General features: G+C 37.2%; 1 protein-coding gene across 12 annotated transcripts in view; it reads left to right on the forward strand.

The window, feature by feature from the left end:
• Positions 1–27,131, forward strand: part of RGS7 (regulator of G protein signaling 7) — a 290,868-nt gene that overhangs the window by 231,879 nt on the left and 31,858 nt on the right. For all 12 annotated transcript variants that reach the window (XM_087774359.1, XM_087774358.1, XM_087774352.1 and 9 more), the window contains 6 exons: positions 14,075–14,149; positions 15,265–15,363; positions 16,114–16,175; positions 17,712–17,822; positions 18,302–18,427; positions 26,239–26,425. In XM_087774359.1, coding sequence (XP_087630485.1) covers positions 14,075–14,149; positions 15,265–15,363; positions 16,114–16,175; positions 17,712–17,822; positions 18,302–18,427; positions 26,239–26,425 — 660 coding nt within the window. The remainder of the gene's footprint in view (positions 1–14,074; positions 14,150–15,264; positions 15,364–16,113; positions 16,176–17,711; positions 17,823–18,301; positions 18,428–26,238; positions 26,426–27,131) is intronic.

Here is a 27,131-nt window from a genome sequence, read left to right on the forward strand (position 1 = left end):
AAAGACTGGGACATTATTGCCTAGTCACTGGCATAAAATAAGGAAGGAGGGCAGAAAACAGTCTGCCATCTGATGTTGATGGGAGTTACGTATAGAATAGACACAAAAAGTTTCTATGGACCTGAGAACTTTGAAGGTGCAGACAGCTTTTATATTAGCTGCAGAAATGGATCTAAGGGTTTTGAATCTGGGAATGAGATGCTATTTCCAGGTTTGGAAGAGAAGATGAATTGTTGCAGTTTCAAGTTAAGATATAGGCAGACAATAAGGAGAGAATTAGAGGGACCAGGACAAGAGGAAATTTAATCTGATTAAGAGCTTTGGCTGGACTGTGGATAAATTTGCCTGGTGCAGCAGATGTTTTTAATCTGGCTGTAGACATACCCAGGAAATATCAGAGGCAAAAGACTGGCTTACAGTCAGCAATGTAGGCTCCTGACTTTAGGAGATACAAATAGAAGAATGGAGAGGTTCATGCATTGGCTAACTAGCTCCCTCACTAGCTAGTGAAATACTCATTTTGAGAACATTGTTATGAATTTACTGTCACAGTAAAAGCCAGAAGCTTCTATTAAAAAGAATAAAAAATAAGAGGAACAGACTGAAAAGAGGAAGGTGATGCTAGAGATAATTACAATTTCTAATGGCTTTTCAAACCCCCCAAAAGCTCCCCAAAAACTCACAGAAATGTTGCTGCAACTCTGGAGAGCTAATTTTAGAAAACTAGGTAATGTTTGGATAAGAATCTGGGGTTAATGCTTATTTTTATTTACAGTTTTTCATCTTTTGATAAAAATTCAGAGGCTAGGGGCAGTGATAGTATTGTTCAAAATCCACCTCGATTTTTTTTTTTTTTACTGAAATGAATTTTGAGAACTAAATATTTCATTATTTGCTTTTTTTTGTTTAGGTGAGTAAATAAATATTTTCCAGAGTTTTTTCGCAGGTGTCCTGGTCTCCAGTTGCTTTGTTTCTACCTACCTGGCTACAGTGCTGGTACAGAACCTTTACATATAGAATATAATCTATGAATACTAAATCTGCATTTTATTTCAAAACAGAGATACTTTAAGACGATGAACGGGATAGAAGAGGGAAGCAAGCCATCAGTCGAAAAGGACAGTGCACCAGTGCCCAACAGGAATGGGAGACATAAAAAAGAACAGCTATATGACACTGAAGCCAGGAGAGTGTAGCTGCAGAAAAAGAGCATGATTTGGGTATCAGAAATGTCACTGTGACTGATAAATTTAAAATAAAGGACATGAACAAAAGTTTGATGTGTAAAGAGCATTTGCCTCAAAGGCACCTCTGTTTCATAGGTCCCAAGTCAAAGTCAATCCTGCAGGTGGCTACAGAGGCCCTAGAAGATTTATGCTATAATCTGAGAGACAGACAAATGCTTGAAAGTCATCACGGCTGTTACTTTTGATCAGCTGGCTGGCTGGCTATCGCCCACAACTTTTTCCTAGGTTTTCAGGCAGATGATGCTTGGAGATGAACCCGAGAAAGTGGATTTGGAGAGGAGTTTTTTCAAATAGTCACCTGTTCCTCAATTTTCTTTCGAGACACAGTTAAGAGAACAGTTTTGATGTTTCACTGATCAGTTTCCACTCCGATATTTACTTAATTGCAGTTTCACTATGTATTTAATTTTTTATTTTGGTGTATTTTAGTGTAATGTGGAGTGTAATCTCGGTCATTTCTGTAAATTCCAGTTGCTGCTTTATGTAGAAAGATCTTAGCTTGCAGCTAGAAAGAGCATGACTGAGCTTCAACTGTAGGTACTGCAGCCTTGCAGAGACATTCCTGAACAACTTTTAATCTTACCAGTTCAGATACCAATCACAGTAAAACCACGGAAATGTGTCAGGGAGAGCTGTATAAACTCCCTTGAGATCCTGAGCAGCAGACCTAGGGTAAAGTCCATGCCATTATTTCTAAGGTATAGCCAGTACCTAACATAGGTCTGAGATTAATATTATTCACATATAGTGACATATTTCTCTTTTTGATGACAGAGTAAACATATCTTAAAGCCTTCCTTTTCTTTCCACCTGCCTAGAAAGTGTATCATTTTCATAATTTTGAAACCTCTATCGATAACAGACTATGGAGCTGTGCAAAAATTGGTTAGGAGGATTAGGGAGTTAGTCAAAAAGCAGTAACAAATCAAGCTAAATTGGGGAAGTCAGTTCCTTCCAGGCAAAAGAAATTAAGAAGCTGCTCTTTTTTGAAAAGAAATGTCATGCTCCTGATTAAAGTCTTCATAAAAGAACTCATAGATTTCCTGAATTATCATCTCGGTTTAAAACCCATAATCTTACATTTGTTAAAAAGGGACAAACAGGTACTAAACCAGTAAATCCCCTGAAACATCCTCAAACCCATATCAAATACAGTAGGAGCAGAGTAGCTACAGCTTGCTGTAAAATTAACTCTTTTAGGCAGTGAGCAAGGATAGCTGATGTCTTGCCGCTACAAACAATTCACTGAGTTACACATTAGTGTAATTTAAATGAAATGCATAATAAAGGCCTGTTGGGTACTTGTTGAGATTCAGATTAATTCAGAAGATAATGGGGGAAGTATCCTTTTCTCCTGAAAGTCATCTGTATACCCCTGAACTATAAGAAGTTGAAAAAACTTTTTATTTTCTCCAATGCCTCTGACCTTTGTCATCAGTCAGAATGTTGGTTGCATTGCAGTCATATTTAGCAGGTTTGTGTGCAGTTGTTTTTAAAAGGAAGATGGGAAATATGCAACAGCTTTCTAAGATGTGCTAGAAAACTACACTGGTGTGTGTCCCTCTCCAAAGTCTAAACTCTGGGGATGGTTTAGTTATACTGTGACTTAATAAAGCATGAGCATGAGTCAAGATGTGATCCAGTTCCTCCATCCTGCCATTTGGTTAAACCCAATCGCAGGACTTCTGTTCCCATTGCTACCACTGGTTTGCTGAACGATGGTGATCGTTTTGCTTCTCTGTGAAAAAAATGAATAGAAAATATTGATAAGGGTTAGACTCGATGGTCTTAAAGGTCTTTTCCAACCTAAATGATTCTATGATTCTATGAAAAACAAAACCAATATTTGCGTGATTTAATACAATAAGACAAAGTATCCAGGGTGGGTATGTCTGGTAAGGGCAGCAGCAATGTTAAGGGCAAGTGTGGGTTTAAGATAATTCACTGATCATGTAAAATTCAGAAATATGTATGATTTCTGTATTTGCGGGTTTCATGCCATTGTTTCCTAGTAGCAAACTAGGAAAACAGTAATCTTTAAATTTTTTAAATGTTGTCACATGTCCCACACCTTTTGCTTCTCTCTCTATTTTTTTATGAGATTCTAACTCCATTAATCTCATTTTATCTGTTTATATTTTAAAATTGTGTTTTATGTGGTCTGAACATGACCCTCAGCATCTGAGCCAGCAGGTAATATTACTGCGTGTCTAGGGTCATGCGGCGGATACTTGAGGTTATTTGTTCTGGGTTTTCTTTTCTTTCACTGCTTTTGTTTTTAATGACTTTTCCATCCTGTCCTTCAAGATCAGCCTCAAAGACTTGGCAAAAGACTGAATTTAACTTGGCTAAGATGGCGCAATCCTTCATTTCACACTTTGCATGCTACAAATCCTAGACTTTTCTGGGCCTGTCACTTGTTTAGCCAGAGAACACTTCTGTCTGCTTTATCATAATATTTTCAGAAAGTTTTTTAACATCTCCAGGAAACAAATGTGAATCTTGCCATCCGACTTCTCTAGTGATGTATCTGCACAAAATTTTCATGTCTTCTTTTGCACCTGTTTCACCGTATATCCTTACAAGGGAGTTACCTCTCCAGCAGACAGGGAATGCAGCCAAAGCAGAATTGGCAGTCTCAGATAATTGCACTTCTGGTAATGAAACAAAGCCTTATACAATGTTTTATTTCAGAAAATGGTTATAAAGTTTATGATCCATGCTTGCATCTGTTTGAGGCAGATGTTTATAAACCTTATAGCTAGCCTGCTAACTAAGACCTTTATGGAAGAATTTGTACTCACATTATTTAGCATTGTTATTTTGTCTGATACTTGAGTAAGGGTGGGAGAATTGGGGAAAAAGAAGCCAGCTTTCTTGCAACCGTGCAACAAACTGAAAGCGCTCAAGTTAAAACTGACTATTATGAAGAGGTCAGAAATTGTGAAATAGTTAACTGATGAGATGGTGGAAGGACACAGAAAAATGAGATGATGTTATGGTTTTTAGTAAGACCTAGTTCTGGTAGCAACTAGGAAAATAAACTGAAGTAGTAAGGATAAGGAATTCTTTGAGAAAGTGCAATGTTTATACCTTGATTTTTGTTTCTGTGTGAATTAATTTTGCTACTTTAATCCAAAGCATTCTGTCAAGGATCTTCTTATAAGTCAAAAGGCAGATAATCAATTTCTAAATGTAACCTATATTTGCTTTCAACATTTTCGGAGACGTGTGGTCAGACTTTCCTGTTGTCGCTTCTTTTCAAGTGAATAACCTAAATTCTTCTTTATGAAATCAATAAAACAGCAGTTTCCTGCTTTTTGGGGTGAAAAAATTTGAGAAAGCAATAATGACTGTGAGTATTTAGCACAAGGGCAACAAACCAGATAAATTTAACAGGTTTCCTTATGCCACAGAGTTGCAAATACTGGAATCTTCACATACACAAAAGTCACATTAATACAGCCTTAATTAAAATAAATACTAAATTAAGATTCATTAGAAATTAAATTAACTTTCAAAAAGAATAAACCATATAACTTCGATGCAGTAGTATATTCCTTAGTACAGCTTCTAGTTTAGTTTCACATGACTTGTCTCAAAAATTAAATTTCAACATCGTTTTCATATGCATTTTGCGTATTATCTCTTTCTCTAACATACAGACCACTAAAAGAATTTTTTTTAAAAACAATATGATACAATCCTCTTATCTTAAGGTAAAAGCCCGGCGTTGCACTAGATCTGTCCTTAAACAAGCAAGTATGTGAGAACATGAGAATCCCTGTCAAGTTCAAGATGCTCTATCTCCTATGGATTAATTTAATGATTTAATTTACTAGTATTGTATTTCTTGAAAATCTCTCTGTATCTCTTTTTCTGCTGTTCCAAGCAGGTCCTTGGTTTGCACAGCCACTGGAATTCCTTGTGTGTCTGATACTACTCAGGGAAAAGATCAGAACTCTAGTTTGCGAAGGCAAATAGGTATAGACAGGAAACTGGTACAGAATAGGTTCCTTTTTTTGGAAAGATGATCCTAAGTTCCATGCTAAGTGAGACTTCCCATCTCTTAGTTTGAAAACCATCTGAGTTTTATCATGCTGCAAACAAGCGACAAGCTTGATCAAACTAATTGGTCAAATGTCTTTCCTTTGTCTGATGCTCTTTGAACCTCATTTGTCTTGTGCAAACAAGAAAAACAACTAATGGTTAAAGTTTTATCCATTAATAGCATCCTTGCCACGTTTTGATTAAGTCCACTGCAGAATAACAGTGGAACTACTGCTATTTTGAGAACAGTCAGTGATCTTCAAATAAATCCTTGAACCAAGCATGTATTGATATTACTAATTGGTCCAAACAGCAAGTTTTCTGTCCTTCACTTGGGGCTGTCTATAGTGGGTTTAACTTTATGCTTAAATGCTTATGCCTTTCTCTGCAGTTTATCAAGAATTCATTATTTCTGCATCAATATATTTCTAGTGGATGATGCAACCAGGTTTATTGCTCATTCATTTCAATTTAATAAATAAGTCTGGAACTTAATATTATTTATCTCTGTTCTTTAATGAGTCAAAATGAAATTAGCTAATGAGGACTTGTATTGAGCATTTAAATTCATTCTATGCTGCCTGCATAAGTCTCTACTAAAACCTTCAATAGAAGAGAACACTTAATCCTAACAAAGCTTTTATTAATTCTTACAAATTAAGACAATCCCTTCCTTTGAAGGAAGCAGTTCAATAAGATTTGACATTGAACATTCTGTGGCCTGAAATATCAGTTCAATGAATGAATAATAAAAAATGAAAAGCTATATTTACTTAATTAAAAGCCAGCAGGTTGTACATCATTATCAGCTGATATAGACAGGTTTTAGCAGTTAAGCTGTGTATGATTAATTTGTTTCCATAATACTACTTGACTGTAGATCACTGTAGTCAGGGATATTTGCAGCATATTGTCAGATGTATCACATGTTTTAGAAATAGATTCATATTAAGGAATATAACCAAATTTAAGGCTATTCTATTCGAGTCCAGTTCCAAGTTGTATTCACTTATTTCAGTGTCACACTGAATCCGTACGTTGTAATTACTTACCCTACCTTGCGTTCCATAAGGGTAGTATTTAGTAGCATAACACATCTGTTTTAAGATACCTAATGAAGAGGCTGAAGAAACTGGGAGAATATCTAATGCTTTCATAGCACAAGCAGGTTTTAATAATTTTTCCCTGATTATCTGCCAGATTACTGAGGCATCTGGGAATCAAATCTGAAACATGCTGCTACAGAATTTATACTTGAGAACAATCTTGGGATTTGCTTCCTAATTATTAAATATGATTTATAGGTGTTAATTGGAAGGTATAGCTGTACTTCCAAGATGAGCTAATTTCTAACTGAAGAGAGAGTCCATAGGAAAAACTAGAAAAATTGTGAGCTAATTTTAGAGAAGTTCTAGGGAGGTGAAAACTTGATAGAAACTGTATACGAAGTCATCATCAAACTTATATACTTATAACAATTTGTATATGAAGTTACCATGGCCATAACAGACTGTAATCCAAATATTTGTCTTGCTGTGTTTACTTCTTACTAGAACTATAATGCAAGTGGGACCTCCATAAAAGCGCTGTAACTTAATGGCAGGTATCAAAAGTCCAGTCACAATGCTTGTGTGTCAGTCACACACCTGAATTAAAAAGGCATGCTCCAGAGAGATAGTTGTGTTAAAAGTAATTGTGCAGAAGTTGGGAATATGATACTATTAAAAAAAAAAAAAAAAAAAAGTGTGTACAATACACATACATACTCTTGGAAATCCAAGCAGAGAGAAAAAAAGTTGGTGCTGGTCCCTTCTATTACATGATAGTCTCTTGATGTTTTTGTAAAACTTACAAAACTTTGTAAAACTTAGGAGTTGGACTCGATGATCCTTGTGGGTCCCGTCCAAATCAGGACATTCTATGATTCCACAGTGCCACTACATATACAGGAAGAAAAAAACTATCTGGTATCATCAATTTCAACTGTGGAACAAAGACTGAATTCATTAAGTAGCTAGATCCTGCGGTGGGGATACCCATAGAACTTGGTTTAGAGTTTGTAACTATTGGGTTATGATACGTTTGTGATGGGGCATAAGCTGCAAAATAATAATAAAAAAAGTCCATCACTTGTACCCTAATAAGTAAACTCATCATAATATTTTTCCTCTTTCTTCAGACATCTGCTAATTTACTGGGGATCTTGTGACTAGAGATGTTGTCAAGAGAAGTCCCAATGCTTTCTCAGAGTTATTTTCAAAGAACTGCTGAACCAAATGGAAATTGTAATTAAGCCATAGACTTTTGGAGAGGCTAATAAAGTTCATAAGAGTGTTTCAGATTAGGTACACCTAGTTGATTGTAAATTAAACCCATGATTAAGTGCTTCAGTTGTAAGTAACAAGATTTTTTTCCAGCCAAAAGGAAGTGGTTCCTGTAGCCCAGTCCCTGTAATCACTGCTTTGGCTTTACTGCCTTGGGCAGTAGAGGCCAGTGAGATCCCCCCTAGCAGCCGTATCAATACATGTTCCTACATGTTTGCAAGTTCTGGCAACTATGGCTACTGGGTTTATTTTTTTCATCACTTAGTTGAGGTTGATTGATCTCATAGTTATAAAGTGAGCTACATTTTAAACAGCTTTCAGGTCCTATCATATAACCACCAGGAAAACAAAAAAAAAAGTTTTCTGAAATCTGTAAAGGGCTGGAAATATCCAGCCCTCCTTTGACTGGCCCTTAAGATAGCAGCTGGTTTTCTAAATCCTGTTAAAAGAGCTGACCACTTGTACTCAGCACGTTTGAAATGTTTCTCTGAGACTTTCTATTACTCCAGCAACGTCACTAATAGTGTAACTCTTCGACTGCAAAGCCTTTTTACTCATTGACCCTGAAGTATGTAAAATGAGGTAAAACCCCAAAATATCCAAATAATCTATACCTAAACCTCAACCTTTCCTTATAAGCCTTAGCAGGTTCTGCACACTCCAATAACTTCCATCTCTGGGAAATGAAAAATTGGTGCATTGCAGGAGAATATAGCCTGTGTTTTTCTCTGAGAGCCTCAGCTTTAGCCATTACTGACAACTTACTCAATATAGGATTTTAATGTCTCCTTTGATGCTAGACTTTGTATGAGAAAAAATAAACTTTCCCACAAAACCAGAGACAAACTGGGTATTCCTCCAGCTAATAACTCCTTTGTTTTTTTTCAGCTGAGTATCACTGAAATTCTTTTCTTTGCGTCATTTCCTTTTTATAATCTTTCATGCCCTTGTTCTCCCCTTGATTTTTAACTACGCACAGTTCAGCTAGCTACACAGGTAAACTGGAATATAAAAACTGCAAATAAAAATGAACTCAGGTATTCTACTTATAATTCACTGTCTAATTAGCTTCCTTTCCCTACTTTAGAAGTGAGTGATATGAATAGTGACTGTTGAGGGTTAGAAGACTCCTTTCCTAGAAAAATGACAGAAATAGCAACAATGACAGAAATAGCAGAATAGATTGTTGGAGAAGGCAACACTACCATTTGCACTCAGGAAATTTCAGATTTTAAGCTTACTACATTTGTGATAGTCTGCTATTGCAAATAATGTAAAAGACAGCTTTCAATCTCTGCCTTGTCTTTATGTTTGTGTGTCTGACTTTATCTGTTCCAAATGGAAGTGAAGATCTGCCATGTTTGTATCCATGTCCATGATTTAAATTTATAGTGTTTAAATTTTGAAAGCCTGGAGATCTTGAAATTTAGTATTTTGCAATTAAACTTAACAAGTTAGCCCATGCTTGCAAAACAAATAAAAAGATCTATTTCATAGTGTATTGACACTGAAATGCAATGAAATTGTGTAAGGGATGTGAATCAATCTGCCTAAATATTTACTGCTTTAATGCACCATGAATTTATGGGTGTGCATATTGAAATGAGGTAATTATTTTAAATAGCACCTATGCGTTTTTAGCTAAAGAGGCTGTGAAATTACATTTCTGCTGTTGTGGGGAGGGAAAGGAAGAGTGACGAATTTCACACTACCATGAATACTTGATTGGAGTGTTCTGTAAGGTGGATTATGTGAATTTCAATCCCTGCAGCTTGTGAAGGTCATAGGCTGTACCACAGAAATGTAGGCTGAGAGGGACCTCTGGAGGTCGTCTAGTCCAACCTTCTGCTCAAAGCTGTGCTAACTTCTAAATTGAATAAGATTGTCCAGGCCCTTGGTTAAACAAGCTTTGAAAATCACCAAGGATGGAGATTTCACAGCCTCTCTTAAGCAGCTTCTTCCTTTTATTATGAAGAATATTTCTTCATAGCTAACTGGAATTTCCTTTACTGTAATTTCTGACTATTGCCTCCTGTTCTTTCATGGTGCACCTCTGCAACAGGTCTAGCTCTGCAAGCCCCCTTTAGGCAGCAGAAGACAACAGTTAGCTCTCCCCTTTTGCAAACAGAAAAAAGTCTGTTCTTCCACTGGACTTTTGCATTTTGAATATATTTCTAGTTTTGTTTATGGGGCCCAAAACTAGTCTTGGTATTCCAGATGTATCCTCATGATGCTGAGTAGAAAGAAAATCTGCTTCCTGTGCCTGGTGGCTATGCTATTGCTAATGCGGCTGGGTATGTGGTTTGTCTGCATTGCTGCAAGGACATGCTGCTGACTCATGTTCAGCTTCTCCCTCAGATCATTTTCTATAGAGCAGCAATACAGACAGTTCCCAGCCTATTGCAATGCATGAGCTTATTCCCTCCCACATACATTGGTGTATTTGCCTCAGATAAAAGAAAACTTCTGGTTATTCTGGCTTAAGTAGATTCACACTTATATTGCCATATTCTTTAAGAAAGAAAAAAAGATCAAAACTTAAACTGATGTCATTATAAAAATTAATTTAATTTCTGTTGAGGATTTCACACTATTAGAATTACAAGTACATCATAGCAAAGAGATTTTTACACAAAAAGGTGTTGATAGCAATTGATTTTGGCTATGTGAGCAGGCCATAAAAAGGGCCCTTGCAGTGTGCAAGTTTGTACAGCAAACAGGCTATAAATATTAGGTATTCTGCACTATTTGGATGGAAATGTACCATGGCTAAAGCATCCCATTTGATGTAAACAATAAGTTCTTCCAAAGAGTTGCTTCAGGTGTCAAAAAAATTAATTCACTGTTAGCACTATTACAAGGGCTTAATTAATTAATTCACTGTTGCCACAGTTATCAGGGAAAGATTATGAATATCAAGTGGATTTTTTTTAACTAAACATACTCTCAGGTCGTTGTTGTTTTCAAATGTTGGCTGTAGCCAGATCCAAGCATGTAAGTTCTTGGACCTGGTGTTCTTGGGCCTCCTCTCCTTGCAGAGGAGGCTTCCTCCTTCCACTGTGTTTCTTGGCAGCATCCTATTATGCAGCCTCCTAGACAGCATCAATAGAAAGTTGTGCTGCTTGAAATTCATACTAATATGATTATCCAATAATTGAAGCAGGGATTAAAAAATCTTCTATATGTGGGTTTTTATATTATTTATCTGCATCCATTTATCTCAGCAGTGAATTAATCATGACTGGACTGACATGTCCTTTGCTGTAAATTAATACAATTGCATTTGTATTTTGAGAAAAGGGCATGCTAACGGATGAAAAGAAACTAAGTTTCCTTTGAATATATGACAGTTTTTCAGCCAGCTATTTGAAAACAGATGAAGGCCAAATTCTACCCTGGTTATGATCTTGCTGTATGATAATTTCAACAAGGTCACAAGACTTCCCTCACTGTGTGTGGAGGGGGAACTGTTTTCATACAGAATATTAGTCCTGAAAGAAACAAGTGTTCTATTTACATATATAGAAAAGGTTTCAAGTCTTCCAGGAAATCTGTTTGAAAACTATTTACAGTATTAGTATGCAAATTATATACTACACACTAAATGGGAATCTTGCAGCAGAGCACTCTGACAGGCATCTCACTATTTGAACTATGGTAGTCCAGTTAAAAAAGCAACACACAGCTGGATGTAATTGTATCCAAACACATACTTATTATGTTAGTGGGGGCATACAAATAAAATGAAATGTTGTCCAGCAAAGGTTTTCCCACAAAGACTCTGAGTTATTTTAGCAAAATGTTCAAATAACCCAAGCTTTTATGTTTGTTTTAATTGAATAGATGTTTGATATTTATTCCTAAAAATTGACAGATGAAGTGTGGCAGCACTGGAGAAACAATAAATCCCATCTCATATCAAGTATCGTTTTAATAAATATTCTTCAGTTGAGAAGAAAACATGAATTGTGGCCCCAATTACATTAGGTACTTCCAGTGATATAATTTAAATCAAATTATGAGAACGGTATTGTATAGTGGTCATGATATATGTCTTAAACGCCTATTGTTACCCCAGGTTGTCAGAGTAGTGATACGCCCTTTAGCTGCCTTCCCTTTTGCACTGAAGCTCCCTGATGCTTCCCAGCCTGTACCTTCCTGCTGCTGCTCTCCTATCGGCTTCCCTTCGGCCACACCTTGGTCCGGTTTCTGCCCTCACAGCCTCTCGTGAGTGCCCCTGCTGAAGTACGCCACAGCAGCTTTACTTCAGCGTGAGAGGTTTTAAACAGCCAGGTGTCTGTAAGAATCCACTAGATGCTATAGAAGGTCAGGACTGGGTTGGGTCTCTTTCCAACCAGCAAAAGCTTCGCTCTTGTTTCATTCCTAAAAATCACCCAGAATTTCTCGTTGTGTCCCTTGCATCAGTCTGCACAGCTCTGGCATATAAGTTACCTGGGCAAGGTGCTAGATCTGTTCATACCAATTTACTGCTGGTAGACTTGAAATCTTTGAAAATGAGAGGCTTTGGATGAGGTTTATGCTCTTTCTTTTTTTTTGCCTTTTTTTTCCCTCTCCATTTTTAAGACATGCTTTTAACAAACCATAACTGAAAGCTAAACAAATAACAGTTTGTGCCTTACGTAAGTGTGCCTGCTATTCAAATGGTTGCATTCAAGGGCTGTAGATATTATTAAAAGCCCATGTCTTCACTGCCAACTACTGCCATAATCCTAAAGTAGATGCATTGGGGTTTTTTTAACTTCATATCTCAGTATACTGCCCTGTGAAATTGCTTTCTGCCTTTAAATTGACCATCATGCAGAATTTTGTATTTTTCAACCTGTCATTGTCTTTGAGAATTACAAGTTATTCTGAGTTAAAAAACTACCATTTTTGTTCACAAGCACAGAGTGTACCTTCCCAAATCTAGCTCAACAGGCATGTCAGATGCAGTCTTGAGAATGCTATCTAAGTGCCTGTTTTTATTCTTAGTGATGAGGAACTGTTTATACTGCAAATGTAATATGATCAAGCACACATTAATGGATTACTTTAAAATAAAAACTTATTTATTAATTTAAAAATCATACTGGATTAAATGATCAGTCTGTTAGTTAAAATATTTTCCAGAGGCAAAGTACCATTGGCCTGTTTAATTAAATGTATTTGTTTCTTGGCTCTGCCTATATAAGAAACGTTTAAAATTTTTGTCTGTGAAGATTTACAGCCACATCAAGCATTTTGCATTACTATAAGAAGACAAAGCTTGTATCATTGGTGTGATAATAAGTCTAGCTTGGTTGTCTGGCAAGTAAATTCTACATCTAGCTACTTCCAATAAAAAAACCCAACCTACTTTTCACTAAAAATCTGCTCCTACTAGAGAGAAGATTTTGTACTTCCCACTCTCGGTGCCAAATGTAATCCCTCTAAAATCGATAGGTGAAACTCACCTGAGAGCATAACACTTACTATTAGTTGTTTCCAGCAATGGGTAAAGAACAGATTTCTGCAGAGCTCATACTTAAAGGGAAGTGTCAAACGAAGACGAATTAGGAGAAACTAGAGGACTTGTGTCTTTTGGGAAGCAACAGAGTTGTGAGAATGAATCTTTGAAGGCCAAATCAGATGTGTTGAGTCATTCTGTTTAGACTGCCAGTCTTCTGCTGAAGCCTGGGGTTTTTTTGTTGGTTTTTTTTCCTTTTCTTTTCTGAAGAAACAAGTCCCATCTTGGCATATTTTTTTAATCTTTTGTAAAAAAAGATCATATTTTAAAAAGTGACCGAAACCCAGATGCTCCTGAAGGGAGCCTGGGGTTCACAGCTGAGGTGGCTATTGCGCAATTCTATTTATTTTGTCTCATTAGGTCAACCATGCTTCTTAGAGGGATAGCTAGAAAGCACATTGTATGGCTTCCTTGGCAAAACGAAAGGAGAAACATGTGATTTGTTTCTGTTATTTTGATAATTTATTTTATTTCAAATTCACGATGTCATGAGCTCTAAGCATGTGGTCTTCACTGTCTCACTCCAAAATTCCCAAGTACTCCCAACAGCAATTTAATTTGAATTAGTACCTGTCTGTGCTGCAAGTGTGTCTTATAATATGCATTTGGATATTTTCTGTTCCTCTGCACATTGCTTTTAGTAATTTCAGCATAAAGATATAAAATAAAACTTGTCCTAAAAAACATCATAGGGTCCAGCAAACAACGCTGAATAGCAAAAGAATCTCTCTTACAATAAGCCAGACAAAATGGTACTTGAGATGCTTTCTTAGACTCTATTTTATTTAGGTTTTAGGGACTATTGCAGAAGGACATCAAGTTATTATATGCCTCTATTTATTTATTTTCTTAGCCTTACAAACTGAAGAGGAGTATCTCAATGAAAATAGTATGAAGTTCCTTCGCAGATTTTATCGTTGTGCTTTACTTTCTTTTTCTTTTAATAGCCTGGATGTGTAAACACTACTGAAGTGGATATAAAAAAATCTTCAAGAATGAGAAACCCACATAAAACAAGAAAGGTAAGTACTGTTATTATATCAAAAGCAGGAGTTGGATGTAATTTATAGCACGAAGTTCCATAGTTTCCTAAAACAATTTTTTCTTACAGCTGCAAAGAACAAATATTTGAACGTACGTTATTATTTCATAAGCTCTTAAATGAATTAGTATTAACAAATTTGCTAATGCTAGGTAAATGCTATCACGTAAGAAAGGCTTTGGAGAAATACACAGAGAATATGAAAATAAAATTCATTTTTGCGTGCTTTATTCGTGTTGTTTACCAGACTGAATAAAGCATGTTAAAATGTTTCTGTCAGTAATTAAGGAAAAATAAATTAAAAATGCAGTGTAAACTCTAACAGCAGTTATTCTTGTGCTGGCCTTAATGAAAAGGGTGTCTCTAGTTTATAATTATGCCCCAAATGAATGGCCAGAAATTGTGGAGGAAATTAGCTTCATCTAAATTAGGATCCAGACATGAACAGTGTAAATTCCCTAGGGATGTATAGATGGATTGGAACAACACTTTCTTTCAAATCCTTTGTATCATAATAATGTATATTGACTCCAACTTTAAAGTACTCCCTTTGAGGTATAGTTTTATGTCAACCCATGGAAAAACGTGTTTTAGAAAGGAAAGTGGATTTAGAGGAAGTTTTAGCTTAGTTTATTTATGGTAGTGAAAGGTCCAGATTAGCGTAATTTACCAAGCAGTAATTGCAAATTTGGGAGTCATCCAAATAATCCATTGTGATAGTCTACCTTTCAGGATACTCTTTCTTCTTTTCCTACCAGTCATCTCCACTTACTGTAATAGCTGCCTTTCAGTGTCATCCCCCATGTTTACTATACTACCCCCATGTTTATTATATTACTAATATAGAGACATAATAAAAATAGATCCTGTGTTCTATGGCATTATGAAATTGTGGGGTTTGGGGAGTCTTTATTTTACACCATGATATAGAAGCACAATTTTATCTGAGTGCATGGCTTATTTGCAGTTTCTTCCGAATAAGATGATCTTGGCTAACTTCTTGAGCACGCTGTACTAAAACATCACAGTTACTATGGCTATGTGTAGAAAGCATTGTCTGAAAGCAACTATCATTGTTCCGTATTTTTTGTGTAGTCTGTCTATGGCTTACAAAACGACATTCGAAGTCACAGCCCTACCCACACACCAGTACCAGAGACTAAGCCACCCACAGAAGATGAACTACACCAAGAGGTTTGAAAAATAACTACAAACATGTACTTTTAAATGAACTTTTTAGGAAAGTAGGTATTAAACCAAAAATTATTATGGATTATCAAACATTATCGTATTGTTTGTTCAGAACAGATCTAGCAAACGTTTAGTAAACCTTTTGCTTGTTTCAGGGTCTATGGATTTAGGTATGTAACTTGTATTAAAACTAATGAGACAAAACCTGACATTTTTTGTATCTTGCATTAAACAGTTAAAGGCAGTTAGTAGCAGGCCAGTTAGTGGGTTCTTTGCATAGCTAAGCCCATTAGCTCCTTCAGCAATAGACAGCTCGCTCTTCCTTTCAACACTGATTCGAGGTTTGGGGGTGTACTTACCTCTCCGTGTATGCACACATGGGTTCACACATTTATCTACTGTTCATGCTTCATTAATCTTTCCTGAGGTGTTAGAATTGGGAGAAGGTAAATGTCTGAAGAATTAGTAGTTCTCTTCAAAAATCATAAAAAAAGGCTAATTGGATTTTTCTTGATGAATCTTTAGGGAAAATGTTGCACTGGGTCCTTTTTTGTCTCTGTATGATCTTTTGTCTTTGATGGAAAATTCCATTTATTTTAGAACTACACTGGTGAAATGTTGTTTTAACTCAGATATATTTCTCTTCTGTGCCCTAAGATAAATTAAGGTTAAATTACAGCCCTAATAAAAAGTTATGGAAATAGATTCAAGCAATGAGTTACTCATAACACTCTTTGCCTTCCTTTCTTGCAGATTAAGCACTGGCAAATGCAATTAGACAGACATAGATTAAAAATGTCAAAAGTTGCAGAGAGGTAAGTATATTGTCACATCTTCTGTTTTTTTCAATTAGACTGATAACTATTGGGAAAATGTCAGTATGAAATAGCTTCAAAGAAAGAGAGACAAGGGAGCTCAGGTGTCAGAAATAACTGATGAGAGTTTACTTCAAGTGGGAGGTATGAAGTTCTTTTATTGATAAAAGATGGCCCAGGTATTCCATGATACATTTCTGGTAAACCCAAGAGTCACTGAAAGAGCCTCTGACCAAGTGATCACAAGTTTCACCTTCCATTGGCAGGGAGGCTAAATGGAAATAGGTCTGGGGTTACTGTTTTGATATTTCAAAAGGGCAATCACTGACAAAGCAAGGGAGCTGCTGGCAGAGCTGGCTGGGTGAGGAGCTCGGTGCTTGAACAAAGTGAGTCTGAGCTTACTTCGGTTCAGAGGATGTTACACTAGTAGGAATCTTTCTCCAAATAAGACCAAAATTTGTCAGGAAAGGGCTAGAAAGCAAATAAAATAAAAAGCCCCTCAGAAAGATTAACTACAGCTTAGGTAGAGAAGAGGTAGAGAAAAGGAAGGGTTTATCTTGCACATCAAAGGCAGGGATAGTGAAAATTGCAGAAAACTGAGCTGCGTAAGACTTAGTAAAGGAAATTAAGCCAAATACAAATGGTTCTTCATCTTCTCGTATATGTTGTGCATGGGTGTCCACTTACATATGTGTATGTATGCATACACGTACAAACATATATAAATATATATTTAGAAAGAGAACAGGTTAAGAATTTCTGTTTGCTGAACAGTAAAAATGGAATACAGACTAAATGTAATATAAATAGGAATGAAAAGAAAGAATATTTGCCCTCACTTATCAATAATTTTTCAATAATTTTGAAGCAAAAGGAAACATGGAAAGTGGGAATAAGAGCATGGGAGATGTAAATTACCAGAATACAAGCAATTTTTTTAGTGTGTTCAGCTGGGTCAGACCAATTCATGAAAGCTGAAGAATTTGGAAAAAAAAATGGGGTTTTTTTTGGAAAGCAATAAACTTGGGAGTAGTGCCATTTGATTAGGAAATAATAAAAATATTAACTGTATTTAAAAGAGGAAAAAAGGACTCCCAGCAGCTGCAGGGCCAATAAATATGACCTGAATAGCATGCAGTGTTTTAAAACAGATTTTAAAGGAACTGATAATTAAAACCGTAGGGGTATAAAACATATTCCTTTATGAAAGCAAATGTGCATGGAAGAGGTTGCTTGATTTAATTTATGAGTGCCTAAAGGAGCCCTAGGAGGAGCTATGTGGAAGTGTTAGGGAAGTTTGTTGTTTATTTTATTTCAGCTCTTGATAAGACCTGAGCCACCTCTCCTTCTTCAGGGGTCCACTTTTAAAAGGCTTGAGCAAACCTATTTTAGCCTGAGCTTGTAGCTGACTTCTGCATGTGTGCACACCTGGTTGCCATGGTTCAGTTGATGCAAGGTAACTTGTTTAACTGGGGTAACCTGATCAGATTTCCTCACCTCCTGACATGACAATGTTTGATGCTTTTATTTTCCTAGTCTATTAGCTTATACAGAGCAGTATTTGGAATACGATCCTTTTCTTGTGCCCCCTGATCCCTCAAACCCTTGGATATCAGACGACACCACTTTCTGGGAACTGGAAGCAAGGTATATAATTTTATTTCTTCTTTTGGGGTAAGGGGGTATACCATTCTTGAAACGTGAAGATTTCAGACAGAGGTATTGCAGGAAGATACTGAGGCAGAAGGGCAATGCAGTATCCTCTTGGTCTTTCCAGCTTTACAGTTTCATAACATGGGAAGAGCTATGGATTATTAAATCTGCGTAAAAAGTTACAGTAACCAGTTTCCAGGGCTCCAGTGTGGGGAAAAAAGGCACCTTTTAAAATCTGGTGACATTTGCTAGTTGGAAGTCTTTATTCTTCTATGTAAATGCATGCGTATTACCTTCATCCTCTGTAAGTACTAACAGCCTGGTTGCTCATCTCTGAACGTTGCACAGATATGAGCAATCTGGAACATGAGAAATCTGTGGTTGAACTTTAGGACTTAGTCTAAATTATGAACACAGAGTATTAGAATACTGACTATTGCTGATTGTAAGTTCTGTTGTTTTTACTTCTGTAGCAAAGAGCCAGGACAGCAGAGGGTGAAACGATGGGGATTTGGCATGGATGAAGCTTTGAAAGACCCTGTGGGAAGAGAGCAGTTTCTCAAATTCCTGGAGTCAGAATTCAGTTCAGAAAATTTAAGGTAAATGAGAGGGACTTTATTTTTTAATAGCTTGTAAGATACATTGGTTTGGGGTTTTTTTTTTGTCTGATACCTTTCTTTTCATTTTTTGACCCGTTCAAAAATTTTCCTGTGTCTTACCTTTCAGAATCCATTCATGCAAATTGCTGCCTGCTCCCATATTCAGGCTGAGGGAAAGACTGATATAGTTAGCAGAGACTCACACGAAGCATATTTTCCGATTCATGTCCAACTTTTGGTCAAACTACCCATGTAAGAGCTTTTCTCTCAGCTCATTAAACAGGTTTAAAACATCAACCCATTCAAAGCCCGTTCAGTATCTTTTATTAAGTCCAGTATTATGAGAACAGTAAAATTAAAAAAAAAAAGCATTTCTTAAAAAATAAATAAGGGATTTAAAAGTAAAATTCACAGACTTTCACTGTTGGTCAGGTTTCTGGGGATCATTAGTCTTTTGAAAATTTCCACCAAGATTTTAGTACTCATGGATCTGACACAACAGAGGTAGTGTGACAGCTAGCTCTCAAATTCCTTGCTAACTGCAAAATGGGAAGATCCTGCTAGTGTATGAAGCTTAAATAAATTTTTTTAAAAAGTATATATACAGAATTACTTTTAAGTGAGGGAGAACAATTATTTGACGTTAAAAAATGATAGTCCATCCATTGGCTAATAGCATGTTTTGTTATCACTATTCTAAGGAAGTCATATTTCGGTAAGAATTATTTCAGAGGGATTGATAACAGCCTTTCTATTGATGTCAGACTGCACATAGCACAAAAGCATGTACAACGTATTTTTCTCTTTATTCCACCTTCTTGTCAGATGTCATCTGTACCACTTCCCATTCACCAATAGCATAAGGAGTATAAAATGCTATTTGCACACATTCTGAATCTCAGAAAAATCCTAAACTACTTTTTTTTCTATGCCAGTTCTCACTCTGAAGTGGTGCAGCATAGCCATTCATACTAGAGTTACATTTATGTAGCATCTGACAAGAGGCATTTAGCATTTTGTGGTGTTTGAGTGGCATTTAGCATTTTGTGGTTGTAAGTAATTGCACAGACCTCCTTGTTTTTAATTTAAGTTTGTCAGCAGAATAATTGGAGATGGACTTCTCTAAGTTGTTGACCATGTTCATATTCAAACATTGAATTTTTCATCACAAATGTATATTAGATACTCTAGGCCTTATGATATTTTCGAACCGGTTTGTTTGCCTTTACCCCCATGGAAATGTGGCCTGACCTGTATGTGTATGTTGATAACTCCATTAGTGACAGATACAGATTTTTTTAATTAAAAAAATCCAAGTGGTAAAATGAAATTTTCAAAATCAGAATAATACCAAGAAAAGGAAAGGTAATTTTTTTATTTAAGGAGCATCCTGGTAATTCCTTATGCAGAGCAGCTGTTCAAACATGAACCTATCCAGCCCAGTGTGTGCTGCAGTTTCTATGCATTTCTGTGATTAATTTGTCTCTCTGCTAACTAGACTGCCACCCGCATAATCCCTAGCTCTTCCTTCTAATCCTATTTACAGCACTAACCACAGGCAAACTGCAAGTGACTGATCCAGAAAAATGCCCTAGAGAAATTTGTTCAGAGCTGATTCCTTGACATGCCAGCTACTCTTCTGTCTCTCTCTCTAGCTTCTTATATTGGCATTATAAAATATAGTATCTGAGCAACGGTGAATATGAGCTTAAAGGCTGTCCCTGGGAAGGATCAGGCAGGGGATCAAACTTGCACTGAAAAGGTGCTTTCTGTGATGATTAACTGAAGGAAAACTGTCTCACAATCTCAGAATTATGTTTATGAATTCTCAAACTGGGGGGAAATCAATCCACCAGTAGGCTCACACAGTAAAGTCAGGTGAGAAAGCATGAATTTGTAAAGCTTGTTGTGTATGGGAGTCAAAATGTTATAGATCTCAGTAACAGAAATTAAAAGTTTGATCGTTTCAAGCATTACTGCTGAATAAACCTTAAATATAAAACACCACCAATTTTTTTGCTCTCCTGTAAACCCCACTGTGGCAATTTGGTTGTTTGGGGTGGTTTTTTTGGATTTGACAGCCACTGTGAGAAAAAGATTTATTTCCATCCACATCTTCCCATTGCAACAAAGTGAACTCGAGTCAGTAGCTGGCTCTCGTCCTTTTACAAATCTAATAATGATAAAATTTGCAACAAGTACCGTCAAACCTACAGTGGGATAGACAGGTGGGACCCTGGATTCAAGCTACCAAGTGCAGTACATGGGATGCAGCAGGGGACTGCAGACACTACAGAGAGATTCAGTATTGGTTGATTAGAAGTCTTATACCACGCTTTGGTGAAAGAAATGCCAAAAATGTGAAATAACTCTACCAGATACACCATTTCTATTCAAGTGTCATTATCTTATGGAGCTAAAAGTCCCAGTGTTACTGTTTCATTAACTTGGACTGAGAGTGTCTAAGCTGGTTGAGAATCTCATTCTTAGGGGATATAGATTCTGTTTTAAGAAAGAGAACAGGGATGAAGAAACTTGAGCCATGAATTAAAACTAAGAACTGTGCAATGATTAGGAATGCAAACTTCTCACTCCGTATCTCTGTGCTTTTTTTCTTTGCCTGCAAATTGGGATTAATAGTATTTCACTCTCTAAAGGGGTGTTGTAAAGCATAGCAAAGGAATAAAACTGTCTAAGCAGTTCTGTCAGTGCGGTAGCTTCGTTACAGTGTGACTGCAGTTTGCTAACACCCAGGCTGGATTCTGCATTCACCTAATGCAGGCTATGACTTGTAATCTCTTGTTACCATGCAGAATTTTTGGAGGGGTCGCTTTGCATGCTGCTCACTACACAGAACAAATAGCTAAAGAAACATATGATTTGGATAATAGATTTATAAAATTCCCACTGCCTATTACAAAAATGGTGACCATTGTTTAAAATTCACAAGACTTAAGTTTGAGCGTGATCCAATACTACTGAGCTTGGTCACAAGGCTGTCCAAGCACTGAAAAAGGACTTTTCAAAGAGAATGAGATAGTGAAATGAATCTTACTGCAATGTGGCACCTGGAGACCTAATTTCTTTCATACCTGTAGAAAATCCCCGTTCCTCTCCATATCCTTCCTTTGTCTGTAGTGCTGCAGAATTCTTTGGGAAGTTAATATTCATATTAACTACATTTGCTCCCACGTGGTTGTTTTGTAGGAATCGCAGCCTGTAAAGATCTAAGTGGTTTCAGGCCTGCCAATCTCAAAGCCTGTCCAAGCCATTATGCAGTATTGTAGTGGGTGTGATCTCCAAGGCAGTGCTAAGACTGCAAAAGCCTCCTAGGTTAGTGAAGGGAGAGTGGTGCCAGGACATCTTCCATGATGCACAAAAGGAAAAGCCACTGGACCCCTTACCCCTTCCTTTGATCCTCATTTATTAGCTTCCATAATGTGTGAATAAATAGGGAAAAGGGGCTTTGAGTTCTGGTTGTCCACAAAAATAAGAGAGGGATTGAAGAGTTAGCTAGATTTAGATGTTTTCTCTCGATAAATTTTCTCTGACCATCCCCCTGCAAGCTGAGATTTTGTGAGGTGTTTATTTTGGACTCATCCATTTAAGTTGTTGTAGAAATATTCTGTACTGGAGATAGAGGCTTCAATTATGTCCTGTAGAAAAAAAAAAAACAAAACCCACATATACACTGCTAAAAATTTGCAGTGCTGCCTACAAACTGTTTCAGTCAAAGTGCTTAATTTTATGTCTAACTTACTTCAGTGGTTCTGTTATTCTTTTAATAACACCATGACAGGGCTTTTACTAGAGAAGAGGGAGAAAGGTGCAAGAGGTTAAGTTTTCTTTTTAATCCAGCCTGTTTCACTTTTTTGCTCTTTATTACTGATCACCACTCTTGATGACTTTAAATGCAAGACATTTCTGTGGAGGAGTTCTGCATGTTACAAAGTATGAAGATTGATGAACTGTCCTTGATGTCTGTCCTGCAAGTGTGAACAGAAGTGTTGGTAATGACACTCTCCCACGCAGTGTGAGCACTGGTAATGTTTATCCTTCACACTGTTGATTATGAGACTCTGTTTTAGATGCTAATAACTTGACCAAAATTTAGTCCTGAAGGCTGAAATCACCTGTACTTTATTTCTCACTCAGACTCAAGCTGAATCCAAGTCCCAGCAATGCTGCCATTTCTGCAGATTAGGTGATAAGGAACTAGTTGCAAGATTTAATGGTTTTCTCTGTCATTTTCTCGAAGACCTTCATCACTACTATGTCTTGAAACTTGAACTTGTACTTGGCAAGAAGGTGGACTCTAGGAATCGGAGAGTAGTCTTTCCTGACCCTAGAAAAATATTAGCTTGTTTTCTCCCTGGAGTTTGTTAAAGTTTTTCTTTGCTTTTGCTGAAAATGCTGAAAGGCCTGTCCTCTGGCCTGTTGTGTCACTTGCACTGGGTGCAAAGCCCACATAATTCCCACTTAATTGTCTCCACACTCTGCCTAAACCTCACACATTTTGTGGAGAATCACTGCAGCCTTTCTCTTACTCTGTGTTCCTACGTGCTAAATTTAACTGATTAGCTTGATCTGGGATCTGCTGATGGCTGCATCTGACATTTAGGTCAGTTAATGGGACAGAAGCCATGTTGCAGCTGTGCTACTTATCTGGCAAGGCCACCCTTACTTTGAAAGTAATCCAGCTGGAGGACATAATCCCCAGATGTCTTGCAACATGTGTCTTACCGTGTCGTGGCTGGATGTATGACTGTCATACGCTATACACTCTCACTCAGCTATACATCTGACGTGTGACCCAGCATGTGGCAGCCCAAATGCTGGGACAGAAGACAGCAGCGAGGTTTACACCCAGCTATTCAGGTCTCTGTTCAAACGGTACTGAGCATCTTCTAGAGAGGACCTCCACGGCAAAAGCAAACCTCCACCGACAGGAGATAGAGAGTTTCATCTGAGGGCAGAGAGACTGAGCTCTAGTTCCTTCCATGGAGTAGCACCAAGTTTGTGTATATCATTGCCCAGAAAATGCAGTTAGGTTCCCCCTCTCCCCTCTCCTGCCCTTGCACATATTTACTGTTGCACACTGTGTGCTGTTTGCTACAGGAGTCTGCCCTTGCTCTGATCACAGCTCATGAGGCAGAGAGCTGTAAAAGGGGACAGGGAGCTCTTTTGAGGCCCTGTGCTGAGGTCTTGCAGACTCCATTTCAACTTCATCTGTGCTGTTGGTTGCCATGGGATATTCGGAAAAGTTATTTTTGAAAATGCAAGAGGTGGCAGTCTTATTTTTGGCATTTCCTAACTTTGCATATTTGACTTTAACTCTCTGTGGGAGGAGGGCAGGCATTTTTTCTTGAAAGATCAGTAAGTGGATTAAAATGTTAAAATGTGTGTTGGCTCTGAAGTAAGCACCCTAGACATAACACACCACAGAAATCAGCATTTTCTTCCCACTTTTACAGAGGTTTCTATATTTAGAATCTCACATTTTCAATAGAGTTTTTGAACGCTAACGTTAGAAGGATAAAATAAAATTAATCTATCAAAGAGCTGGTGTTCAGCCTGTAAGGATGTGTCTATACAACCTGCCTATTCTGTGCTGGAAGCTGAATGTTTCCTCAAAGAAGTTAAATTTATCTCCCATCTATTTCCCCGTAATTGAGTATAACTTCCTATATGGAAACAGTTTACTTGCAAAAGAAAACAGCATCCTAAGTCATGTTTGTTGTGACTTCCAGAAGTATTGGCAGTGATATAATGGAACAAACAAGAATGTGACAGCTTTGAGCTAGATCCTCAGGATGTCTGCAGGGTGATAGAAAATGTGTGTTTACAAAGAACATCCTTCCCTTTCATTTTTCTATTCCTTACCTGACTTCCATGCACATGAGTAATCAGTCAGTCCCAGAAGATGCATTTGAAGGGTTAGCACTGCAGGACATACACTTTTAAATGCAAATATCTAAAGCAGCTTAACGAAACCAAAGTAGGTTGCCCAAATTTGACAGAGTGAACTGAATTAGAGTTTGTGAGCTGTGCAGTTTTTAAACTTGAGTTATGAGGCCTCTTTTCTTACTGCATTGCCATCAGATTCTCAGGATATGTTCCCCAGACTCTCTGCAGATGTGTTCAATTCACATTGCAGTTCACAGAGATAAGTGGTACTACCCAGAATTTTTGAAACTGAAGTTCTTCTGTTGGCACAGATTCCCTTTGTGACCTTGGAGAAACCACTGTACAGTATTACATTATTAATATATTTGCAAAAGTGGGACAATATTACTTCTCTGTCTCTTGGAGAATCTTAAGGGATCAATAGACAGAAAGATTGTGCTTAGGTACAACGGAAATTGAAGGGTGTCAAAATACCTGAACTAGTCATCTCAGTAGAGTGAAGCTGACCATAATGGCTGGTGAGCAATGAGCATAAGCTCCTTCCGTCTCTGCTACAAAGGAGTTCCAAAACAGGACTATGAAGGACTAATTGCTTCCTGGAAGATAAATCATCTCAAGTGAAGAATGTCTTATAGGAGAAATACTGTAAGGTTTTCTTCGCTATGCTTTACTATCCTCTCTTAAGTGTTGTTGCAATAACTATAGTAGAATTTGGATTGAGGGTGGTATCATTTTGCTTTCTTGGGGGGTCTGAGTACAGTTCTGTTGTTCCTCTCCCCTATCCCATCCCTGTTTAACTAAGCTAAGAGAGCTCAGTTTGATCTCACAGTGTAAGCAGGGTGGAACCACATTTTAAAGGTGCACCCAAATTATTTGTCAGCCTTGTAAAATCCAACTTATTCCACAGTTAACTCACTTCAAAGTTCAGCTTATATCTTTCATAGGATCAGCTGTGTCAAAACAACAGTGAAAAGCTGCGATGGTATATATTGCATATTTAACAAAGCCAAACTTTAGCTGAGCTCTCGGGGTGGGGGGAGGAGGGAACGAAGTGGTCTGCACCATGTCTAAGCATGGGATCCTAGTTGCATTTAGAATTATTTTGTGCTGTGAGAGAGTCTGAACACCCATAGAAGAAATGACGAAACAATCATAATAGCAAATGAAAAGTGATTATCAAAGCTTATAGCTAGCCAGCTGTCATCACAAACTGCTCAAGACGATCCTGCTCCAGACTGAATACGAAGGACACGAGGAACTGGCCTGCACTGTATGCGGCTGCCTGATGTTGGTTTGCTCAGCAGCAGAAAAGAAGAGAGAATGGGTACTTCCATGCAGCATTTTAATAAAAATATGCATAGAAATACAATGCTGAAGAAAGAAATTAAATTATAGTGAGCAAAACAAATGCTTTTCCAGTTTATACATGATTTGTGGAGTAATAGTAACAAAACTACAGTTACACAGTTTATAGTTTACCAGGACTTAGATTCATGTAGATAGCAAGAACATAAGTTCTTATTAGCTTTTGAAGGAATGCCAAAAAGCAATAGGTTTATAAGCAATATAAGCCCCTGTGGTTCAGGTTAAATGAAATCTCAGTTGAATTCCAGTTAAATTGAAACACTTCCGTAAGCAAGTTACCCATACATAAGTAATGAAGAATTTCCCACCTGTCTCATGAAGAGGCTTGTAATAATTTGTAACAATTGCTTCTTAAGGAGGATTGATTGCCTGAGACAGTATACCAGAATGCTGATCCCAACACAAAATCACAGATTTTTCTCATTTTAGCATGTTTTAGATGAAAACTTCAGTTACTTCATTTTTTTTAAGAGCAAAGTGTGAGCGCTTCATTAATGATTATACTGAACTGGAAGTCAAGATGCTATATTGTGCCATAGGTTCTGGTTAGCAGTAGAAGACCTGAAGAAGAGGCCTATCCGCGAAGTTCCTGCTCGCGTCCAAGAAATCTGGCAAGAATTTCTTGCTCCAGGTGCACCCAGCGCTATCAACCTGGATTCAAAAAGTTACGACAAAACCACGCAGAATGTAAAGGACCCTGGAAGATACACATTTGAAGATGCTCAGGTCAGTCTGCAATCCTGTTAAGGGACATTTGAAATAGAATATTGGCTAGTGAAATCTATATACAAAAATAAGATATATTTGGGAATTAAATGGTAATGCTCTAAAATGCCATTTTGGCAATGCAAATGGGTAACATTCTTTCGTAAGGCCTATGAATTACTAAAGCTCTTCATGAAACTTCTGTGCCTCGTTTAGAGTCTTCAAATCGGCTTCAAATAGGGCAAAGCATATAATGCAGTGAAAATTATATTTTCATCTTCCTGTTTCCTTAATTTTCTTATTCAGTTACATTAAGAGAAAAGCTTGCCACACACACATTGATTTCTAGTTCTCAAGATCTGTCTCAGAAAGACTCAATGTCTTCTCTCTCAGTGCATGTCCAAAAGTGTTGTTATCATTTATAGGAGTCATAGGTTCCCATCATGAAAAGAATATGACCCATGTGAGAAATAACATTTTGTAACAGCTTGTGCAGAAATATCATATTTCACGGATGTTGTATATTCTATACCTTACTAAACTATTTTCTACAGGACATTGGGCAAAGATCCTAAAGATCTGCTCTTCAATAATCAGTATTACAGCAGTGAAGAACAGTCTGTAAATGTCTTATTTGGCTTTTGGGAGTCTGATTTAGTCACAATTTGAATACCATCATCAAAAGATACTTTTGACCAGAGCTAGATTTGTGCAAATACTTATATTT

This window comes from Nipponia nippon, unplaced genomic scaffold, assembly GCF_047370975.1.
Source record: "Nipponia nippon isolate SJK-2023a ecotype South Korea unplaced genomic scaffold, ASM4737097v1 scaffold_4, whole genome shotgun sequence".
Taxonomy (NCBI): Eukaryota; Metazoa; Chordata; class Aves; order Pelecaniformes; family Threskiornithidae; genus Nipponia; species Nipponia nippon.